This window comes from Microcebus murinus, chromosome 13, assembly GCF_040939455.1.
Source record: "Microcebus murinus isolate Inina chromosome 13, M.murinus_Inina_mat1.0, whole genome shotgun sequence".
NCBI classification, from domain to species: Eukaryota; Metazoa; Chordata; class Mammalia; order Primates; family Cheirogaleidae; genus Microcebus; species Microcebus murinus.
Genome location: NC_134116.1, coordinates 67,603,994 through 67,622,507, shown reverse-complemented (window position 1 = coordinate 67,622,507; position 18,514 = coordinate 67,603,994). Strand labels below are relative to the sequence as shown.

The 18,514-nt window shown below is 38.8% G+C and overlaps 1 protein-coding gene across 1 annotated transcript in view; it reads left to right on the top strand.

The window, feature by feature from the left end:
• The window catches only part of FREM2 (FRAS1 related extracellular matrix 2), a 165,314-nt gene that overhangs the window by 84,481 nt on the left and 62,319 nt on the right, over positions 1 to 18,514 (top strand). The window contains exons 5-6 of the mRNA XM_020290416.2: positions 6,031 to 6,156; positions 7,190 to 7,441. Of these exons, the coding sequence (XP_020146005.2) occupies positions 6,031 to 6,156; positions 7,190 to 7,441 (378 nt within the window). The remainder of the gene's footprint in view (positions 1 to 6,030; positions 6,157 to 7,189; positions 7,442 to 18,514) is intronic.

The window sequence follows — 18,514 nt, the reverse complement described above, 5'->3', positions numbered from 1 at the left end:
AAGAGAAAAAAAATTCCAAACATTTGTTAAATGTATCCATTAATATTAGGGATTTTTGAGGTATGTTAAGGTCTACATTCCTTTAGAATAACATATTTATTCTCTGTTAAATATTGTATAGCATGAGCTTTAAAAATATAGCATGTGGTTTCTGATACCAAGACATGGATAAGAAAAAAGGATGGTGTGAAATAAAACAATTTTTTTCATAAAAACTTTATGAAAGTCTTTATAACATAGAAAGTTAATGATAAAAACAAAGATTACCTAAAGATTCACTCTAACAAGTTTGTAGAGTAACAAAAGGATGATTTTGGGGTCTCATGGTATCCTTATGGGAAGCTATAACACTTATTTTTAGTTTGGGTATGTTTTCATGATTTTCATGTATTTCTTTTTCAAGCCCCTGTTAAAATTAGTCTGTATCACTATGTCTGTTTTAGAGTAAAACAAATAAACAAGCCACAGAAATGTGAGAACCCTGCCCATGTTCAAATGTATCAATGACAGACTCTGCCGTATTCAGTGCCACTTGTTGGCTAATCTAAAGGCACCATTGTGGCCTGAAGACATACCAGAATATCTTCAGAACTGTTTCTGAGTGCGCCAAACCTTTTACAGGCAAGAAAACACCCAGTGCCTTCATCCATGTACTGCATTTTCTTTCCCTTCCTTGTTCTATTGTAGCAGATTTTTCGAAAATACTTTGTTCCATCATATTTTCAGCAGAGTTTGTTTTTTGTCCTCCCTCTACACAGTATAATTGAGAGAAGGGACAGCATGTACACGCTCTCTCAAATGTAGCTACCGCTGCTTTATTTCTACAAACAGAAGTCATCCTTTTCTGGCCTAATTTGCAGCACAGTCAAATAAAAGCAGCGGTTACAAATTGCAGTACTCATTCCAATACAGTTCCATTGACTGATGATGCATGCGTTCCCTTTATCTTTCACAATAAATGGTAGTGAAATCGATCTGCAAGTACAGAATTAACACATGTTCATTGTCAGAAAGACAAACAGAAGATGTTAATACTAGCAGCAAATGGGAGGGGATGAGGAAATATAGGGAAACTCTATGTACTTTCCACTGATTTTTCTATAAATCTAAAATTGCAAAAAAAAAAAATTCTATTAATTTTTTTTAAATGTCATTGGCAATCCTACCTCATGGGAATAACCATTGTTAATGATTGAGAGGACAACCCTGCAGTCATTTTTTGAATACGAGTTTCTATTTAGTTAGTGAGAGTTTGCTATTTCTATAATTTAGCCCCTGCTTCATCTCTGGCTGCAGTTCCAATCCAATGTGTTCATGGGATTCGGTGTGTGTACTTTTATATTAAAATATATGTGTATTATATCCTATATACACACGAATAAGGATAGTATACATGTTATAGACTTTTGCATAGTACTATAATTTTATTAATAAGCATATTGTATGCATTATATAATTTAACATAATACTTTTATGGTTTTGTATGTATACAATCATATATACATAATTCCTACAAAAATGCCAAATCTTTCTCAAAATACTCATTTCTAGCTTCCTTTTTTCTACTTCTTCTGCACCTGCCATCTCTCTGCCTTGCTTGGCAGTACTTTATGTCTCTCTCTCTTATCATCTCCGTTTAGCCTTTTGTCTTCCTCTGGTGTGAGTGGCACTCCCAGCTACCCTGAGTGTTCTTCCTTTAGGCAGTGGAGCATGGTGGTTATGAGCATGGGCTCTGAGGTGGACTTTCTGGGTTCAAATCCCAGCATCACCACCTGCCAACCTAACCTTTGGCCGGTTCCTTAACATCTGGGTGTCTGATATCCTCAGAGGTAAAATGACAGTCAGAATAGTCTGTACCTCAAAGGTTGTTGCAAGAACAAAGCTAACCAATCATGTAAAGTGTTTAGAATAGGGCTTAGCAAATAGAAAGAACTCCATGTGTATTAGCTAATCATTTTTAAGCATAACACAAAAATGCCACTTTTAGGACTTTTTTTAAAGAGCTATGCTTGCTTGAGGCAGTCTGCATGTACACTTCTATTGTGCATTTAAAGTGAAGTTGAAAAAGAATGTTAACTGCAAAGTCTACCAGGGAAGTCTTTCTTTGTCTCTCTGATGCCCTTTTCTAATTCCTGCCACAGACTACGCATTTCCTTTAGAAGTTAGGTCAACAGAAGACCTAAACTTGATACTGGGACTATTTACTCTCTGTCGGATCAACTGTAGGAGTGAATTCCAGAGATAAGGGCATGGGTGCAGACACCCACTTTTCTTTTTTATTCATAATTCAAACTTGCTGGCACTGGCAAGAAGTCCTGCCTTGTTCAATCAAACCTGCTTTGCTCATAGGAATGGAATGGTCATGGAATCAAAACTCAGGTTCTCGAGCTTTAAATCTGAAAGGGGCTTATTAAATTAAAATCCCATACACAAAGTGATTCTGAATAACTTATTTGAAAAAAAAAACAAAAACTGGCCAGTATAAATTAGCAGTATGGAGTAAATACTATGTATAATCAATACTGTCTTGGTCAGCTCGGGCTGCTATAACGAAACACCACAAACTGGGGTGCCTGACACAACTGACATCTATTTACCACAGTTTTAAAGGCTGGGGAATCCAAGATCAAGGTGCTGTAGACTTGGTTCTTGGTGAGAGGGGCACTTTCTGGCTTGTAGATAGCTCCCTTCCTGCTATATCCTCACTAGACTTTTCCTCTGTGCATGCTCAGAGGACTCTTAGAAAGGGCACTAATCTCATCCTGAGGGCCCCACCCACATGACCTCATATAAACCTAATCACCTCCTGAAGGTTCCATCTCCAAATGCCATCACCTTGGGGATTAGGGCTCCAACATATAAATTTATGGGTAATGCAAACAATCAGCACATAATAAACCCTAGTAAAGAAACCAAACTTTCTGTAATATTTCATGCTAATGCCGTGGAGTCCATCACCTAAAGACTGCCAAAAGTAGGTGATAGCAGAGTGAATTTCCATAAGTTAATGAAAAGAAACTCATTGAAACTCATTTAATATTTGAGTTGAATATTCAGTAGCACTCTGTGTATTTTTTGTACTGGAGTCTTGTGACCATTTATTTCTTTATGTTTTTAATTTCAAAATATTAAAGAGGTAGAAAGGTTTTTGTTACATGGAGACCTTGTATAATACTTAAGTTGGGAATTTTAGTGTGCCTGTCACCAAAATAGTGTTCACTGTACCTGATAGTTAAATTTTCACCTCCTCCCACCCTCCCACCTTCTGGGTTTCGAAGTCCTTTACACTTCTTTGTGCCCCTGTGTGCTCATCGTTTAGCTCCCAGTTATTAGAAAGTACATGCGGTATTTCTCTTTTCATTCCTGAGATACTAAGGGTAAAAGTCTCCAGTTCCATCCAAGTGCCTACGAAAGAAATTATTTCATTCCTTTTAGTGGTTGAGGAGTACTCCATGGTATATATACACCACATTTGCTTTATCCAATCATGAATTGATGGGCACTTAGGCTGATTTCACATCTTTGCAGTTGTGTGCGAATTGTGCTGCAATAAACATTTGAAAGCAGGTGTGTTTTTGATAAAACAACTTATTTCCTTTGGGCTGATACTCAGAAGGGGGATTTCTGGGTTCAATAGTAACTCTATATTTATTTTTTTGAGGAATCTCGATACTGTTTTTCATAGAGGTTATACTAATTTATGGTCCCATCAACACTGTATAAGTGTGACCTTTTCATCACATCTGTACCAACATCTATCATTTTTTGATTTTTTAAAAATGGCCATTCTGACAGAGTAAGGTGATATCTCATTGTGGCTTTAATTTGCATTTCCCTGATGATTACTGATGTTGAGAATTTTTTCATGTGTTTATTGGCCAGTTGTCTACCTTTTGAAAAACTTCTCTTCATGTCTTTTGCCCACCTTTTAATGGCGTTGTTATTTTTCTTGCTGATTTGTTTGAGTTCTTTGTAAATCCTGGATATTCACCCTTTATCAGATGTGTGCTTTGTGAATATTTTCTCGCATTCTATAGGTCACCTATTAACTCTTTTGATTATGTCCTTTGCTATTCAGCTTTTTGATTAAATTAAGTCCCATTTATTTATTTTTGTTGCTGTTGTATTTGCCTTTGGGGTCTTAGTCATAAATTCTTTGCATAGGCTGATATCTAGAAGTGTTTTTCCTATGTTTTCTTCTAGCATTCAGCTCAAAGATGACTCTATCAGAGATACTTCCATGACTTTCTTCCGTGTCATAGACCCCTCCACCCCCATGTGCCAGCCCCAGCACGCTCTGTTACCCTTAGCACTCTTTGTTTTCTTCATATCATTTGTCACCTCCTGATATGCCATATATTTTTCTTGTATATTTGTTTATTTTCTTCCTCCTCTCCACCCCCAACTAGAAAGAAAACTCCCCGAGGCCAAAGATTTTGTTACTACCCCTGTATCCCCTGTTCTTGGTACTGTGCCTGGAGAGTTGAAGTCACCCAATCAATATTTGATAAATGAATAATCAGTTACACAATCTTATATTCACATATCTTTTCTTAAAAAAAAATAAGAGCATTTTAAAAATTAGTTTATAAATCATAGTCCCAGGAAAATGTAAATGGCATGCTTAAAATAAGTAATCTAAAGATAATTTAATGACATGACCATTTCACAAAGAGGTGGGCAAGGATCAGTGAACCCCCAGGCATAGCAAAGTGCCCCAAGGCGAGTGAGAGTGGGCACCGTCACCACCTCTAGGCCTGAGGGGCACAGGAGATCGGAGCTAGCTGAGCCCAGAGAGCGAGCCAGGGCCCCCAGCAGGCACTCCGACCTTTAGTTGAGGGGTGCACCCAGCTCTGCAAACCCTGACTGGCACCAGGGTGATAAATGCCTGACCAGCTCTGTTCTTGCCCTCCAAGCTCCTTCCTGTGTTCCCCTTGGCTGACCCACCAGAAGGCAGAGTGCGAGGGAAACATTAGATGCTGTTCACACCAGTTAGCTCCTGGGGCCGGAGCTGGGTGGAGCCCGGCACAGCACGGACCTCCAGGGCTGTATCCGCAGTTCCAGCAGTCTTTTATATTCATCGCAGTGGTGGCGGGGAGGGCTGTTTTAAAAATAATCGTGAAACTATTTCTGTGTGGCTGTGAGACAATCAGTGAAACAGAATCCCAGTCAAATATCAGAGTCTGTGTTTGGGATTTACAATGTCAAACTATGAAACTAAATGGTTGTTAACAGTTTTACATAGTAACTGTGTCTTTAAACAATTTAATTATGCTATGTTTATTATTTAGTGTACCTTTCAACAACATTAAAAAATGAACCATTGAGACTTATAATACATATAAATATGTGTACTATGTGTTATTGCTATTCTGTGATGGGGGAGAAGGAAACCACACATTTACAGCTGGTAAATGGATTTATAAATTTAAAAAAACAGCTATTTTTTAAAGTATTGAACAATGTATTGTGTGTATCGTTATAATTTTAATTGTGACTTGTCCAAAAGAAACACATTCTGGATGAACAGAACAATAGAATAGACATTTGAGGATCTGAGTTCTAATCCTAACTCCACCCGTAAGGGTCACCAGGAAAAAGTTTGACTATTACTATATGAGTCTGAGTTTTCTCATCTGTAAGTAAGAGGTCGGACAAGACAATCTTTGAGATCATCTCCACTTCTCAAATTCTACTCCATGGGAAGGTGTTATTCTGTGCCTAGAGAAGATAGTTGGACTTAAAGGAACTGTGTCAGTAGCACTTATTGAGGAAGAAAACATTTACTAGAGATAGAAGCCATGTTGGGTTTTGTTTCTAGATTTCAAATTTTCACTGGCCCAGAGCCTGCATGCTTTATACCCACTTCTTTTCCCCTGTCCTCTCCCTTTTTCCCCATTCTGTTATTCTGAAAGAATATGCAAGAGGGAAAAAGTCAATCATTCGAGAAATTTTAATTGCATAGGATTGTTTCAGAGATAAGAAGCTCAGACAAAAATAACAGTGGCTGTGATTGTGTTTTCTCTTTAGAATCTACTGTATTTATTCCCCAGTCTGAATACTCCATTGAAGAAGATGTTGGTGAACTCTACATTCCTATCAGGAGAAGTGGAGATGTCAGCCAGGAGTTAATGGTGATCTGTTACACCCAACAAGGTAGCTCCATTTGCAAAAAAAAATGAAACCTAAAATACCCCCCCCCATATGATATCAATAAGCTCTTAGGTTAGAGCCATAACATTTGCCATAAGGTGTATACATTATTATTAAGTTTTTCCAAAATACATTTATCCAAAAGTCTTTGTTCAGGACTGCAGCTTTGAGGACTCCTCCAAGGGAGCCCAGAAGGACTCTGCTGCCACGTACCTAAAACGTTTCTGACTTTACTTGGTCACTTACTGTAATACTCAAGTCTTTTCTGCATTACAAGGAACTAAAGCCCACCTGAGCCTGCTCAAGTAGAAAGGAGTTACTGTTTAAAAGAAAAGAGACAAAGTGATAGTAGTTTGAAACTCATTTCAAGGAATTATCAAAATATTTGGTTTGTTCATTAGTGAGCATCCTATGAAAGGTGATTTTATGTAATGCAAAATTAAATTACTCCATAATATTCATTGATTAAACACCTTCCTAGCAAGTTAAGTAGATTTTATAAAAATGCAAAAGAAAAAAAGTTGGATATCCTGTTGGTATCTGATCAGACTTCCGTCAAAATTTCCATTAATATGTATATGATTTGAAAGACAGTACAGATTAAAAACAGATTTCAGGGTCAGCCTTGGGCTCTGGGTCCCAGAGCAAATGCTTTAACTTCTGTAAATCTGTCTTACCAAATATATAAAATACAGTAGAGCGCTGGAGAGGATTAATGAGGCAAGTATGTAAAGTGCTTGGCACTTTGCCTGTATCTAGTAAGCATTTGAATAGTAGGAGGTATTATTTTGTAATATTCTGTTGACCTAAAAGTCCATTGGCAGGAAAGGCAGGAGAAAACACTTGCCATTTCGTATTCTTCATAGGCTTGGGAGGTCATTCTGAAATTGACTCAGGATACTAGAACAGTCTGCAGTGGCTATTGCAATTGCAGGGGTGTTCAGGTGCAATGTTTGACCTTTATAATGCTGCATTTCTGGACATAGCCCTGTAATATGTTCTACATAAAAACCTTTTGGATTCTCTCCGTCTCCAGGAACGGCAACCGGAACTGTGCCCACTTCAGTGTTGTCTTATTCTGATTACATATCCAGGCCTGAGGACCACACCAGTGTTGTCCGCTTTGACAGAGATGAACGAGAGAAAATGTGCCGCATAGTTGTTATTGACGACTCCCTGTACGAAGAGGAGGAGACCTTCCAGGTCCTTCTGAGCATGCCCATGGGTGGGAGGATCGGAGCAGAGTTCCCAGGGGCTCAGGTTACGATCATCCCTGACAAAGATGATGGTAAGGACTAATTTTCCTGAAAATTCTTCTTCTTACCAGAAAGATCAACATTAGGCACAACTTTTTAGACAGAAAAATGGGAGTCTGAGAGAATGATAACATGAATATTTATTTTATGCTTGATTTTATAGTGCAATTAGGTTTCCAAGTTGGCTGCATCAATTTGTCTTTCTTGATTTAATGTTTTAAAGGACAAAAGTCACCCTCACGTGTTTTGTCCTCTGTACAGTTTCTTGGACAGTGCCATTTACCATGATGTGATTAAACTTAAAACTTTGTGGCGAGGCACTTAAGCAATTTTGATAAACCTCATTTATTTCCTTTTTGTTTGGTTAGGTTTGATTTTCTTTTGTTGTCGTTTTGTTTTGCTTTTAAAAGCTTATATGTTGTGACTTTATTCTCAGTGTTTGAGCCTGTTTTTCAAAGCAACCCACCAGACAACCAGACAAGGCTGTTAAAGGGATACCTAGTAAATACATAGAAAATTAAGTCCAACAGGCAGCTCCTTGCTCAAGAAAAGGAGGGGATATGTGATAGATCATTTTTCCCACCAGAAAAATTAAATTACCATGAATTCATCCCTCCAGAATAAAAAAAGGAGCAAAGGGATCCTAAAGTTCCCAGCTGAAGAAAGAGTTTGTGCTTTTTGTGTGTGTGAGAATGGAGAGAGCAAAAGGAAAGAGTGTAAATGATCTTACGAGGAGGGCAGAGAGCAGTAAACTGAGAGATAGGATTCGCCAACACTGTTTTTCTTTCCTCCTTGAAATGTTCCTCATGGTAGATGAAAGAGGAAGGGCCTGAGGGGTGAGTCTTTGGGTCAGAGAGAATCTGGAGGACAATCAAAAGACTTTAATCCCAAGTAATCTTAAAACTTGGGAAGTTGCAAATAATCTACCAGGAAAGATCTTTGATACTTAAGTGGCAAAGAGCATTTCTTATAGGGCCAGTTGAGTGATGATAAATTCCCTCAGCATTTGTTTATCTGAGAAAGATTTTATTTCTCCTCTATTTATGAAGCATAATTTTGCTGGATATATTATCCTTGGGTGGCAGTTTTTTTTTTTCTTTTAGCCCTTTGAATATGTCATCCCATTCTCTTCTACCCTGTAAGGTTTTTGCTCAGAAATGCACTTATAGTCTGATGCGGGTTCCTTTAGTGTTGACTAGACAATTTTCTCTTGTTCTTTTTAGTATCTTCTCTTTTGCTTTGACTTTAGACAGTTTGACTATAGCGTGCTGTGGAGAAGACTTGTTTGCATTATATTTGTTTGCGGATCCTTGAGCCGTCTATATCTAGTTGTGTAAGTCTCTTGCTAGACTTGGGAAATTTTCATCTAAAATTTTGATAAGGAGATTTTCCAACCATTTTATTCCTTCTTCACCCCAAGGGACACTGATGATTAAAATATTTGGTCACTTTATGTTGGCCCAAATGTCCCAAAGCCTTTGTTCATTCCTTTTTAGTCTTTTTGTCTGACTGAATCATTTCAAAAGACCTGTCTTCAAGTTCTGAGAGTCCCTCTTCTGCCTAATCTAGTCTGTTGTTGAAGCTTTTGAATGTATTTTGTATTTCATTCAGTGAATCCTTAAGTTTTGGAATCTCTGTTTGGTGTCATATGTCTTTGCTTGTCATGTTTCCCATGTCCTCACACTGGTATCTGAGCATCTGGTTTAACAGTTACTTCTACTTTTTGGAATTGGCTTTCATAGGGAACAAGTTTTTCCTCAAGATGTATTTATGGTGTTGGTTGGGTAGGGGACTTTGGCTTTGATTTTGGGTGCATGCAGTAGTCTAATCTCTGTATGATTTCTTCAGCTAGAAACAGCATCAGTGGCATCTAAGATTTTTCATTGGCTTAGGGTGCAGTTATTGGAGGTGGCTGTGGTGAAGTTTTGCTGGGGACTAGTATGCCAAGGAGCCAATCTTCAGACCCCAGTGGTGGCAGCAGTGAGCTGAGTCTGCCTATCCTCGTGTCCCATGACAGTGTACACTGGCACCAGTGTTAGTAGGCCCAGGAGAGTCAATGCTTGGGCTCCCGGGTGGCTTGCATGGATGCTGGTAATGGCAGCAGTGGCCTGGGCATGTGTGGGTGGCTTCCCAGTTTCCCTAGGCATCAGGTATGATATACGTGATGGCAGTAGCAATGGTGGAGCAATCCACTCGAATCCAAGAGGTCTGTGCTGGTGTTGGCAGTGGCTGTGACAGGTAACAACTGGCTGTGGGTGCAGGTGGGTGCCAGCAATGGTGGTATCAGCAGGTTTGATCAGCCCAACCTCAGACCCTGGGAGGAGTGTTCAGGTGCCAACATTGGTGGATTGGGCTGGGTGATACCCAGACCACTGAACAGTGTGCTGAAGTACTGGGGGCATGGGACCAGGCTTGCAGTCTTGTCCTAGGCCCCCCTGGCATGAACACACTAGCTGTGATAGGCAGGAGGAGAATGGTCTCCATGCTGCCAATAGCATGCTCAGGTGTGGACAGTGGCTGCTGTGTGTGGGCCAGTCCTAAGGACAGATGGAGCCACTCTGAGTGGGAGCAGGTAGGCAGGTAGCTGTGGGACACACCATTTCCTCACACCTCAGTCCCACGACAGCCCACAGCAATGGCAATGGGATTTTTCCCAGGGGTCGATGGGAGTTACCTGGCCTCCCCTCTCCCTGCTTGGCCGGGCAGCTTTGGCCCCAGGTCAGGAGGCAGTTCGCTGGGGGCTTGGTTCTCAGAATGACAGCGAGCTGCAGCTGCTCAGGGCTCAGAAGCCTGTGGGAGCCAGCGTGACTTCCCTTTCTGGAGCAATGTCTCTGTGCAGTCTCTGGGTAGCTCCCTATATTAGTCTCAAGGTGAGCTGAGGAGTTCTCCCTTAGCTAGGGAGTGTTCAGTCCTGGGAGCTCTCTCATTTACCCTTTCCCTGCATCCGGGAGCTTCTCCCAGCTCCCAGCCATTTCCGGCCCAGCAGGCTGCCTTGATTCCCTGTTCCCCTTTGCTCTCAGCGCTTCCCACCACTGGTCTGTGGAATCCCAGTGTTCTCTCTCAGATGATCTATTCAAAGTGTGAATATCTACTTGCTATTTTGGTTCTTCTCCCTGGAGGACGTGGATGCTAGCTGCATGCAATTGGCCATCTTGAACCCTACGCTCCCCTATTCCGCCTTGCAACTTTGTAACTCAGAGCAATCTGAATTTTAAAAAGTGAAATTGATTCTCCAAAGGTAGATTATTTCTCAATGAAATTATATTAATAAAAAGATGTTTTGGTGTCTGCAGAGTGGACCACAAGTGACTTCCCTTAAGTGGAAGTATCTGAAAAGCCCAGCAGGTCCAAAGGTTTTCTCTGTGATGATTAACTCTTTACTGCATGCAAGTAGGGTGGGGGCTCTAGAAGGACAGAAATACATCTTGGTGAAGTCTGTGTTGCAGCTTTAAGAAATAACTAAAATTTTCATTGTGTTTGGAAAACAGCAGCACGCTACACATGAACAACATAACTAACATTAAGAATGATGCTTTTCGGCCAGGCGCGGTGGCTCACGCCTGTAATCCTAGCACTCTGGGAGGCCGAAGTGGGTGGGTTGCTCGAGGTCAGGAGTTCGAAAGCAGCCTGAGTAAGAGCGAGACCCAATCTCTACTATAAATAGAAAGAAATTAATTGGCCAACTAATATATATATAGAAAAAAAAATTAGCTGGGCATGGTGGCACATGCCTGTAGTCCCAGCTACTAGGGAGGCTGAGGCAGTCGGATCGCTTGAGCCCAGGAGTTTGAGGTTGCTGTGAGCTAGGCTGACACCATGGCACTCACTCTAGCCTGGGCAACAAAGTGAGACTCTGTCTCAAAGAAAAAAAAAAAGAATGATACTTTTATTTTGTGCAGATACCTTAACTATCTTACATAAATATCTTTAGTCCTCAGTACTTCAGTAAGGTTATAATTGGTACTGCAGTGTTGGTTCATTAGGGCCAGTACCAAGTCAGTGTTAGTGGTATTGTGCTAATCTTTGCTGTCAGTCTTTGGAAGGTAATTAGGGAGCATTCAAGCTAAAGCTGTTCTCTGCTTTTGTGTGACAACCTGTAGGGGTTTTAGCTAAAGTGACTGGCTTCCTTGACCACCCTGGAAAAATTACCATGCTACATATAAACCAGGGACATTTAAAAGGCAACCTGGTGAGCCCTGTGGTAAATGTAGCTCAATTCAATACCAATCAAAAGCTTACTGACATCAGAAAAGCTTTCTCAACAGCAGGAGTATCTTAGAGAAGAAAATGTTTCCAGCGCTAGAAAAATACCATATGGTACGGTGGGTGGGTGGGTGAGATATTTTCTATTCACTTGTGCTGAACTGAAAGACCTAATCGCCCCCCTTTTTCATCTTGAATACAATTATTTGCATCAGTGTGAACTTCAATTAAGTAATTCCAGAAGTCATGGTAAGGTTAGCCAGATTCAAGTAAAGTAACAACTTGACAAAACTAAGTTATGGTCTGGATTTAGTTTGCTTGAGTTAGAACAATATTAAAAATCAAGAAAAATGAGTTTCTAGTTGCTCAGAATGTTAATGCAGTGCAGTCACTAGTAGACTAATTAATATAGTTCACGATGCCAAAGAATAAGTGAAAGCCAATGGATGTTTAGTGAGTCCTTACTCTGTGCAAAGCATTGCAGGAGTTCACAAATAATAGATATTATACTAGTTTTTATACATGAGAAGGATACTAGATAAAGTGATGTAGATATTAAACTCTGAAGACTAAAATAAAACAGTATATATAAAATATCTTCCCACTTAAAAAATATCTAATGTCAAATATACCACACACATGCAACAAATGTTGGTTGTGCACCTACTAAATATAATATGTGAGGAATACAAAAACATTTAAAATTTAGGCCAAGACCTCACGATACTTAAAATCTATTTGGGAGAAAAAACTAAGTACATAAAAGGTTAAATAAGAACAATTTATTTTAATAAGAATTTAAAACACTAAAACAGAGGCTCAGAAGGCAGAATGCAATTAAAAGCAGTTGTATGAATCATTCTATGAGTCAGAGGGGGAACCAATGAAGCCTTTAAAAGATGAAAAGGATTTAGATGAATGGAGAATAAGGCCAAGTAGTCCAAGATGGCACAAGTGAAAGGCTTTTGGAAGCAGTGGACATTGAAATTTGGCCAGGCTTCCTTTTTATCTGAAAGGTTTAGTGCCCAGCTCCTGAATTCTAGAGACATTTTTGTTACTTTCTAGTCAACAGTTCTTAATCAATCTACCGTTCTTCTTCAGCCTCTTTTCCACATAAGAAGCATGAGCATGTTATCACCTGAGTTTCTTTCTTACCTTACAGAATTTCTGTGAGGGCCAAATAACATGTTCCGCATGAACGCACTTTAAAAAAACAACACAAGAATCCTTGGCAATAGAGTCTGGAAAAGTAGGGTTGAAGCACATTGTGTGTACCCTGAATGGATAAGGAGGTCTGAGTTTATTCAGCACCTGGAAATTTTTGAACAAGACAGTAAAAGAATTATCAGAGCAGCGTTTGGAGGTTATAAGTGAAATAGCCATGCAAGTGGACAGAAATTGGAACCAGAAAAAAAAAAAAGAAAGAAAGAAAGAAATGATTGCTGGAAAGAAATGGAAAGAAAACAATTTGTTGCTAAGAAGATCCTATCATGGCTAGGACCTTATAGAGGGAGGAGGGGGGTTAAAAAATGTATATCCAAAAATTTTTTTGTTTGGAGGGTCCAAAAAGTGGAGGCTCCATTTATAGAAGGCTCCAAGAGGGAACCAGTGTAGGGAAAGGAAGATGGAAGAAGATGAGAAATTCTGTTTAAACTCTGTTAAATTCTGTTTAAACTCATCCCAAAGCTAATACTAAGTTTGAGCTACTTGTGAGACATGGGGGGGAAACTGGCCATGGGCTGTTATAAATATGGAACTAACCAAGCCTCAGTCTGAGATTTGGAAGTCACATACCTGATGGTACTAGTTGAAATAAGGTGGGTAGATGACAACTACAAGGAAGAGGAGAGAGGGTGAACAGAATAAATTGCTGTCCAGTAGAATTTCCTATATAGCTATAATATTAATAAATCGAGTATGTGAAGTAGAATAAGGAAAGGTTATTAGATTATACATCTACTAAATATTCATACATAGATTTTTTGGCTGATCATTGCAAATAGTAATTATCACTTGTTATATAACAAGAAAATTATGGAAATGTACAAGATTCAGTACATTATTGGAGTTGTCAAATAAAAAGTACACCTTTAAGCCTTTCAAATAAACTGGTTTTAAATGTTACCTCTTTTAAAAATAAGCAAGAACTAAAATGCTATAACGTGGTTTCATTCCATCATTTTGTAAATCCTTCCAGTTAAATTGAAACCACTTTCTGATAAAGAGTCACTTCACATCATTTTTTTTTTTATTGTAATGGGTTCAGGAGAGAGGTTGCAAAATTACAGCATTCATTCATTTTTAACAAACACATGAGTGGGAGAGGGCAAGGAAAAAGAGAGCATTGTGAATGTGAGTGAGTCATTCACTAAATACGAATAGAAGGGTCCAGAGAAGTGAGACACCTCCAGGTTTCACCTTTGGGGGGAACTGTGGCCCAAGGGTCCCAATTAATAGCCTTCTCTACTTAATTTTGGAGCTGGAGTTGGAGCCCACCACTGTTAATGGAGAACAACTCCACAAGAGTGGGGAGGCACGGTTTAAAATCCAGGCAAATTTGAGCTTCGTCCATCTGGTTGTCCATACCTCTCCCAATGCTTAGGAAATTCCCAGCTATTACAGACACGCCTCAGAGATGTGAGTTTGGTTCCAGACCACTGCAGTAAAACAAATATCACAATAAATCAAGTCACACAAATTTCTTTGGCTTCCCAGTGCATATAAAAATTATGCTCACAGTATAACTTGTATACTATAGTCTGTTAAGTGCGCAATAGCATTATGTCTATAGAAACAATGTGCCTACTTTAAGTAAAAATACTTTATTGTTGAAAAATGCCAATGATTATCTCAGCCTTCAGCAAGTCATAATTTTGTTTTTGTTTTTGTTTTTGCTGGTGTAGGGTCTTGGTTCTATACTGATGGCTGCTGAAAGATCAGGGTGGCGGTTGCTGAAAGTTTGGGATGGCTGTGACAGTTTCTTAAAATAACACAACAATGAAGTTTGCTCTATCAAATGACTCTTCCTTTCATGAAAGATGTCTCCATAGCATGTTAGCATGGCTATTTGATAGAATTTTACCCCACTAGAGTTTCTTTTAAAACCAGTGTCAATCCTCTAAACACTCCCACTACTTTATCAACTAAGTTTATGTAATAATCCAACTCTTTTGTTGTCATTTCAACAATGTTCACAGCATCTTCACCAGGAGTAGATTCCATCTCAAGAAACCAATTTCTTTGCTCATCCCTAAGAAACAACTCCTCATCTCTTAAAGTTTTATCATGAGATTGCAACAATTCAGTCTCATCTTCAAGCTCCCCTTCTAATTCTAGCTCTCTTGATATTTTCACCACATCTGCCATTACTTCCTCCACCGATATCTTGAACCACCACTCAAAGTCAATCCGTGAGGGTTAAAATCAGCTTCTTCCAAACTCCTGTTAATGTTGGTAGTAAGAGAGTGAAGAGACAACCTACAGGATGGGAAAAAATAATTTGCAAATTATGCATCTGACAAGGGGTTAGTATCCTGAATGTATAAAGAACTTAACAGCAACACACACACACACACACACACAATGACTCAATTAGAATAATAGTCAAAAGACTTTAATAGACATTTCTCAAAAGAATACATACAAATGGCCATATACAAAAGTATATGAAAAAATGCTCAACATGAAAAAAGCATCAGGGAAATGCTTAATCAAAACCATGGTGAGATATCACCTCACTCCAGTTAGAATGGCTGTTATCAAAAAGACGAAACAAGTATTGGTGGGGATGTGTGAAAAAAAGAACTCATGTACTGTTGGCGGTATTATAAACTAATATAGCCATTATAAAAAACAGTATGGAGGTTACTCAAAAAACTAAGTTTTACCATATGATACAGCAGTCACACTTATGGGTATTTAATTGAACGATTTAAGATCAGTATGTCAAAGAAATATCTGCACTCCAATGTGTATTGCAGCACTATTTACAATAGCCAAAATATGGAATCACCCTAAGTGTCAAAAAATAGATGATTGGATAAAAAATTGTACTGTATATATATGCTGTATATGTGCTGTATATATCCAATGGAACTTGCAAATATTCATAAAAAATTGCAACTATTCATCCATAGACAGTGAAAACTTCTCATTTGCTTCAAGATATATGAACCTGGAGGATATTCTGTTAAGTGAAATAGGCCTGACCCAGAAAGACAAGTATAGCATGATCTCACTCATATGTGGAATCTACAAAGAAAGAAAAAGTTGATATCGCAGAGAGTAGAACTGGGGTTATCAGAAAGTGGGAAGTAAAGTGAGGAGGGGATGATGAGAAGAGATTAGTCAATGGGCTTATGTTACAATTAGATAGGAGAGATAAGTGCTGGTGTTCTCTTGCCCAGTAGGGTGGCTACCGTTAACAGTTAAATATTGTATGTTACAAAATACCCAGAAAAGAGGCTTTTGAGTGTTCTCACCACGAAGAAATGATAAATGCACAATGTGCTGGATATGCTGTCTACTCAGATTGGATTATTAGACAACATGGATATGTATTGGAACATCAAATTGTACCTCATAAATATGTAAGATTATGTGTCAATTAAAAAATAAGGCAAAAGGCAAATGAGCAAGGGTTGGAGATTGCTAGATTGGGTTCATTAGAAATAGGAGTACATTTGACTCAACCTGCTATGGCTAGGACCTCCAGAGGACCTTGCTGCTTTGCTGCTGTGGACGCCCCTGGTCTTTCTGAAACTGCTGATACAATGCACTGCTCACCACGGGAAGGCATTAGAGAGCCTTGTTCCACTGCACACATGCATGCTTGGCAAGCAGCCAGTTGAATCTCTCCTGCTAGTTGCATGAAAACATTTCACCACCATTACCAGAAAAAGCAAACGCTCCAGACTTCTTTATGAGAACAGCTAACCATTTTGTACAATTGACCTTTTTGTCCACGAGAAAGTGAGCAAAGGGAACTGTGCCAGGATATAGAGCCAGGGATATAGAGGGTATAGAGTATACAGAGTATAGACTATATAGAGGGTATATATAGGCTATAGAGCCAGTTCATCCAGAAATGAGCCCTTACATTCAAGGAGTGTACATTTGCAGACATGTAGTCTGTTAGAGTGGTTCTAAGATATTACTGTTGTGATATTGCATGGGTTCATGCTGTTCACAGTATTAAATTAAATGAGGTCATTATTTTTTAGAGCTTCATAGATAGCATATATTTTACATAATCATGCTAACACGAGCACCTTCCTAGGTATGCTAAGACTTTTACTTGAATTGTTTCATTTAACACACACACATGCACACACCTATGAGCAATGATATCTTGGTTTCATCATCTGTCAGAGGTTTTCAAGGTCAAACAGCTGGCAAGCATTTGGCCAGGCTGACCAAAGGGTCTATGGCATTGACCATGTATATGGCTCACCTCATTATATTGGCAGTATGTGTATTTAATATACACAGCTACCTTCTGACTCTGCCCTGTAATACTCTGATGTTATTAGGTATCCTCATAGAGAACTTTACAAGATAAAATAAGTTATATATATATATATATATATATATATATATATATATATATATATTCACAGGCATACAACACCTTAATATTATACTAGAATAATTAAAATGCTACAGATATTAGGATACTTTGTAAATGAACTATTCTGGTTCCTCTTTTGCCAATTATAATTCCTCCAGGGTCATCAGGAAGGCATATGAGTGCAGTCTGGTACTTCAGTTGGGTTAGGAACAGCATTGCTATTTCCACATCAGTTAGCAAACCACCCCGGTGGAAGTGGTTGCCTTTGTGAAGGATTGGGTTTGGGCTCTTTTATAAAGTCCTTATGATTAAATACCATCTTTTGTTCTTTTGTCTTTTTCATAGTGACACTATCTGTCTGACTCTCATCTCTTCCACGCAGGAGAGTGAATGCTGGCCATGTAATACCATCTTGTAGATGTGAAAGGATAAATACTGCTGATTTATTATCACTAAAACCCTAAAAGTAGGTCACTAAACATTTATAGGAACCTCAAGATCTCAGTCACAGACAAACTCCATTTTTAGTGCTAAAAATCACATAAATCTGAGAAGCAACTTCTTAGATACCAGACTTCAGAATTTGTAAGCTTAAAACTATTAAAAGAAATATTACAATAAAAACTAATAAAATACATAAAAGGTTGAAAAGAAAAGATCTCTTCATAAGTACTGTCGTTAGCATCAGAAAGTCCTAATTATTTGTCAACAACAGGGGGCTGGCATATCTTTTTGTTGAAATCATGAAAGAAAATGCTCCATAAACCAAATGCTGCAACTTGGCTTGAAAGCACAGCACTTCAAAGTCTTGGCCTGCATGCCTCAGTGATGCAAAGAGAGAACAAAGTCTGAGAAGTGCTACAGTGGACTTACAGGGGTGTGATTATTTAGTAATTCCGGACCATGCACTTCACAAAATCCATCATGAAGATTTTATAATTATATATATATAGATGTGTGTGTGTGTGTATATACATACACACATACACACATACACACACACACACATACATATATATATAATGGAGATAGCAACATCTCCATTTATGGTATCAGAATGAAAAATTAAGAAAGAATTTTGGAATATGTGTACTACTTGCGACACTGGCGATGTACCAGTGGTACCATAGAGGTGAGAAACCTGTTAGTTTGCTTCCTTATCAAACCATAAGTAGCTCTATAATTGGGAGTTCTTACAGTGTCCCTTGTTCTCTGCATACCTTCTTTGCTCTTTACAGACAGGCGTTACCTTTCAGAGAGAAAAGATAGGTCTTACTTTTTCCCTGAGAAGCAGGTCTTCATCCTCTCTGACTGAATCAGAGATTTGAATCAC